Source organism: Alexandromys fortis, unplaced genomic scaffold, assembly GCF_014885135.2.
Source record: "Alexandromys fortis isolate MF-2015 unplaced genomic scaffold, M_Fortis_MF-2015_v1.1 scaffold_83, whole genome shotgun sequence".
Classification (NCBI taxonomy): Eukaryota; Metazoa; Chordata; class Mammalia; order Rodentia; family Cricetidae; genus Alexandromys; species Alexandromys fortis.
In genome coordinates this window covers 992,832-998,708 of record NW_026068001.1, presented here as the reverse complement: position 1 = coordinate 998,708, position 5,877 = coordinate 992,832, and the positions used below count along the sequence as shown (strand labels likewise).

Genomic DNA, 5,877 nt, shown 5'->3' with positions numbered 1-5,877 from the left:
CCCAGCCCAAACAAGTAGGTCTTAGAGCTTTCCTTCTCGCTCCCTTATTTTTCTGTAGCCAGGTAGATCTTGCCTTTCCTGAGCTCACTTCCAGAGCTGGGTCTCTCTTTCCTGTTCTTGGCATCTCTGGGCCTTGGGGCTAGGAAGGGGTCAAGTACTGGCAGCCACAACTCAGAACTCAGGCGCCCCAGTGAAGTCTTTAATTAGGCGTGAGGCAGCAACGGGTCAGACAGGCCTTTCATCTTGGGCGCCCAGGAACTCTCCCTTCCACTCCCCCCAAACCCCATTACACACAACCCTGTCACTTCCTGACCCTTGTCGGGGAGAAACTGGGGTTGGGAGGGGAGGATCTTCATCAGTTAATCAGCCTCCCCACCTGATAGGTCTTTGGTTCCCCTCCTTAGGCTAAGGCAAGAGAAAGAAGATAGCTACCACAGGACCCGAAGTGTTCACAAACAAGAGCTTGGGTAGGATGAAGTCTTGTGGAGTCTTCCTAGTTACGGAGGCCTTGAGAATTTGAGGACAAGACTTCACTGGGACCAGGAAGGGTGGTGGCTAAGGGATCAGCATGAGGACCACACCCTAGAAAGATTCGAAGGCCAGCAATGGTACAGCAAGCAGTGTTAACTCAGAGACTCGGAATACTTTGTAGGCAAGGCTTCAGCAGGATGCTACTGGGGGCTGAGTTCCTCTGATTTCCTCTCCTCTTGTCTCCTCTTCCTTCGTCTGCACCCAAAGGAAAAGATGCGCCGAGAAATCAGAGCCAGATGAACTGGGTGGTTGAGGAGTTTATTTGGGAGAAGGGAATTTCTCATATTTGTTTTTCCTCGGGGAGGGAGTCTTCAAACAATACCGAAGGGCACAGGAAAGTGGGGGGTCTGGAGGGAAGAGGGAAGGGCCACAGTCAGACAAAATGGCAACACACGATCACAGGCACTACCAACACCACAGACACAGCAGAGGGTACAGGATGGGGGCTCCAGACCCAGCCTCCAAGTATTCCGGGGCAGAGGGGAGTGTGGAGGGAGAGGGTAGAGAAAGGGGAAGAGGGTGGGTCAGCCCCACAGACCTGTAGACTCTGTCCTCTGATTATCTAGCTATCTCTTGAGGGGGTGAGCAAGGGACATTTCTCTCTGGATCCCACCCTTCACCCTCCAAACCACGATAACTTGGCTCTTCCCAGGTTACCTCAATTCCCAGGGTGCCAGGTGTGTTCTCTCTCCTGCGTTTAACAAAACTCGTCTCATGGCTCCTAACTATGGCCCCCCACACCCACTGCTTAAACCCTACTCCTTTGAAAACGTATTTTCTTTGCTGCCCCACGACAGGAAGGGCTTCCCTTCAAAGACCATCACACACTCCTCATACCCTTCATATGCTTGTCTAGAACCCTGACAGGACCTCCTCTCAAGCCTACATCACTCCCGAACCCCAGTTCTAGCCTTGCTCAAGCTCTTTGGAATCAAACACAGACTCCTGCATGTTTCAATATACACTCCTTTTAGAGATGCTGGTTCCAACCCAAGCTGGCTCATTCTGGAGCCCATTGGATGTTAAAGCCACACCCCTCCTAAAACTGCTCCCTTGGGTCCCTTCTAACCCCATTCCAGAATGCTGTAGGACACCATTTCCCTAAAAGGCTCCATGTCTAGTGTCTAGTATGTCTGGAACCCAGCTCTCTGCTGACTCTCCAGAGCTCCTCCCATCTCTCCACCTGGTTCACCCATATCCTGTATCCCCACCCAATCTGTTGTCCTACTCTTGGGGTTGGACTTCCATTCAAGCTTCTGTTCAGGCAATGCTGGAGGAACCAAGGCTAGAGAGTCAGGAGGAGCAGAGGGAGACAAGTAAAGGAAAAGTCACATTGACGCTCCCCATGCAGCCAAGGTCTGGTCCCCTTCCTGTCCCCTTTCTAGAGTCCTCTTACCTCAAGGGACAGGACTAGGGAGCGGAGAGGGGCTGAGGAATGCAAGGTCAGGATAAGGGAGGAACCCATTCAGGACTGGGCCCCTAGTGCATGGAGAAGTGGGTGAGGGTAGGGCTCAGACAGATAAATAGATATTTATATATAATATAATATATATATAAACAGCAAAGACAGTTAGGGTCTCCTGGGTTGAGGGGTGGAGACCTAGGGTATGGGGATAGGAAGGGGGGCAGGTCTTCTCTTGAGCTCTTGCCCACCCATGGGGTCTTCGTGGGCTTCACTGACCTGTAGAGACAAAAGCCACAGAAAGGAGAAATCCAGATGAGGGTGGTGCCCTACACGTGAGGGTGACATCCCCAGGGAGGGATTGGGCCACAACACTTTTTCTTCTGCCTGGCATGTTTTCTTCTCTAACAGCTCTGGAATCAGCCTCATTCTAGCTGCTCTCACGACAAAGATATTACCAACCTTGCTCAAACTGGGTACCAAAGGAACAGTTGAGGTCCTCTCTCCTAATCAAAAAAGCCCATTTTTCAGTACCATTCTAGTCACTGTTGAAAATCAAAGTAAGTAACCCTATCTTGGTGAGGCTTACATCATTATTAGGGGACAAGCCTCACAGGATGAACAGGACGTATTAGGGAATCACCTAATATAAAATGATAAGAGGCCAGGCATGGTGGCACACACTTTTAATCTTAGCACTCAGGAGACAGAGGCAGGTGGATCACTGAGCTCAAGGCTAGCCTGGTCTACAGAGTGAGTGCCAAGATAGCCAATGCTAGATACTGAGACCTGTCACCCAAGAACAAAAAAATTCTCTAAGTGAGGCTGTAGAGATGGCTCAGAAGCTAAGAGAGCTTGCCGCTCTTTCAGAGGACCCACATTTGACTCCCAGCACACACATTGGGTGGGTTACAACCATCTGTAACTTCAGCTCCAAGGAATCTGACCTTTCTCCTGGGCTCCTTGAACTCACACGCACATACTCACACACATATACATAATCAAACAAAAATAAAATCATTTTTAAGAAGTGCTCTAAGTGATGTGTGTATAGCATGAATGAGCCTCGATTATACCTCCAATCTAGTAGAATACAGTCATGAACCGTAAGTTAGCAATTAAAATTGCGATATGGAAAAACACAGGGTGTGATGAGAGATAACAGGAGGATTTGTTTTAGACAAATAGTCACTGATTATGGAGTTGGAGGCATATGCCTGTGACCCCAGAATTTAGGAGGCAGAGGCATGAGGAAAACAAGTTTGAGGCCAGTCTGGGCTACATTAGTGGGACCCTAGCAAAACAGGGAGGTGGAGGCACAATCAGGAATTCAAGGTCATCCTTAGCTAACACAGTGAGCTCCAGGCCAGCATGAGCTCCAGGAGACCTGGTCTCAAAAATAACATCGACCATAAAGAAAAGACAAAGCCATCTGTGCAGCATATGTGGGCCTTGTGACCACTCTGGAAAATTGTTGCCTTTTAGTGAGATGTTTGTTACAACCGGCTTCTGAAAACAGGACAGCGATTTCTGAATTTAGGAAGACAGTGGCCTAGCCGAATCCTCGTGGACGCTGCAGGTGGAACAGGTTGTAAATGGGATAGACTAGGCTCTTGCGAAGAGGGAAGATGAATGTGAAAAATGGAAAACTTCCTGAGTGACCTGGAAGTTGCCTTGTAAACCAGGTTGGTCTTGAACTTACAGAGCCCCGCCTCTCTCTGTCTCTCCAGTGCTGGGATTAAAGGCACTGGGACCACCACACCCGGCCAAGGACTTTTTGATTAAAAATGTGAGCTGCTTTAGAAGACTCTCCAACCTGGCTCACCCACTAGCAAATCTATTCCCATCTAGGTGATGCCACCTTTCTCTCCGAGACAGGATTTGGTTATAGAGACCAAGCAGGACTCAAGAACTTGCAATCCCCATGCCTCAGCCTCTCAAGTGCGGGGATTATATATGTGCTCCATCACGCCAGGCATTCATTTCTTTTATGGCCCAACAAGAAGGCATATGCATGTTTGCAAGGCCCCTGCCCTTCCCTTTTTCTTCATTTGAAATTCCACACCGTCTCTTTCACTACAAGAGTTAAGGAGAGGGAGCAGCAGATCTACATCCTGCTCGTGCGCTGGTAACCCTCAAACCCCACCGTGCTTACCTTCCTCCATCTATCCGCTTTATCTCCTATTAGTTTATCAATCATTTCGAAGACCCACCTCCCCTTCCCTACCTGCACTACTTCCGTGACTCTCCATTGCGAAAGTGCTCCTACACTCCATTCATTGGCTACCCTGAACGCTGCTCCTGTCCCTGCCTTCTCTTGCTCTCCGCCCATTGGCTAGATTTTCCGCGTTCGTTCCCCCTCCCCCTTTTTTGTAGTTTTGCCTGTCTATTGGTTCCTTCAAGTTTCATTTCTTGTCCCTTCCTGCCGCATCCGTCCATCCATCACTCACCAGATTACATCTGATTGGAGAAGGAGGTGGGCGCTCCCTGTGGGCCATAGCCTTGTTGCCCATAGTCGCCCTGAGGCCCGTAGCCACCGCCACCGCCACCCGCTGGCTGCCCGTAGTCGGGTTGGTAACCGCCCTGAGGCCCATAGGAGTCCTGGGGCCCATATCCTCCGGGGCCCTGCCCGTAGCCGGCATCGCCGTAGGCATCCCCAGGGGCTGGCTGCTTTTCCGGAGCGCCTGGAGGTGCGCGCATGAACGGGGCGGCCCAGCCTGTCTCTTTGAACACGAACCATAGGTTGCCAACCCAGAGGACCAGGTTCAGGAAGCCAAACACCTGCAGGGAGACAAGGCCAAGCTGTTGTCCCTCACCCATTCATTACCTTGGCAGCCCCGGGGATTTTAAGGCTGAGCGAACAGGAATGGGCATTTTTAGGGCTTAAATTCCTGAGTCTCTGTGACTATCAGTGTACAGAAAAATTTGGGACTGGGACATTAGTTAGAATTTAGATGTACAAGTATTTATTGAGCCTGGTGGCCCACAACTGTAATTCTAGGGAGCTGGAGCCAGGATAATCAATTCAAGGCTAGCTTTAGCTCCTTACATAGTTTCAGGCCAGCCTGGGCTACATGAGAGCCTCAAACAACTAATTTTTAGGGCAGGGGTGGTGCAAGACTTAATCCCAGTACTGAGGAGGCAGAGGCAGATGGATCTCTGTGAGCTTGAGGCCAGTCTGGTCTACACAGTGAGTTCCAGGACAACCAGGGCCATGTAGACAGACCCTGCCTCAAAAGAAGAAAAACGTAATTTAAAAAAATGTATTTAGGTACACACTTATTAAGTATACATGTTTATACATATGCAAAATATAATAAACTTAAATTTGCAAAATATAAGTATACATTTTAAATAAACACTAATTGATGTTTGTAAACACATGTATGTACAAATTAACACAGATGCATAGGTATAAAACTTAGAAATGTACATGTATAAAATATGATGCGGGAGTCCCCTCTATGTGCTGTGATTACCATTAGTGAATAAAGAAACTGCCTTGACCTGTTGATAAGGCAGAACTTAGGTAGGAGGGGAAAACTAGAATGAATTCTGGGAGAAAGAAGGTAGAGTCAGGGAGACACCATGGAGCCTCCAGAGTCAGACATGCCAAATCTTTGCTGGTAAGCCACTGTCACATGGTGATACACAGATCAATAGAAATGGGTTAAATTAGTGTTAAGAGTTAGCCAATAAGCCGGGCAGTGGTGGCGCAGGCCTTTAATCCCAGCACTCGGGAGGCAGAGGCAGGCGGATCTCTGTGATTTCGAGGCCAGCCTGGTCTACAAGAGCTAGTTCCAGGACAAAAAAAAAAAAGTTAGCCAATAAAAAGCTAGAACTAATGGGCCAAGCAGTGTTTTAATTAATACAGTTTCTGCGTGATTATTTTGGTTCTGGGCAGCCGGGACGAACAAGCAGACCTCCTCTTCCTCATATTATAT

At 48.9% G+C, this 5,877-nt stretch overlaps 1 protein-coding gene across 1 annotated transcript in view; it reads right to left on the bottom strand.

The window, feature by feature from the left end:
* Positions 1–784: 784 nt before the first annotated feature.
* Syp (synaptophysin) overlaps positions 785–5,877 on the bottom strand; it is a 14,866-nt gene continuing 9,773 nt past the window's right edge. The window contains exons 6-7 of the mRNA XM_050160983.1: positions 4,384–4,714; positions 785–2,212 (exon numbers count right to left, since the gene is read on the bottom strand). Of these exons, the coding sequence (XP_050016940.1) occupies positions 4,388–4,714 (327 nt within the window). The 3' untranslated portion in view covers positions 785–2,212; positions 4,384–4,387. The remainder of the gene's footprint in view (positions 2,213–4,383; positions 4,715–5,877) is intronic.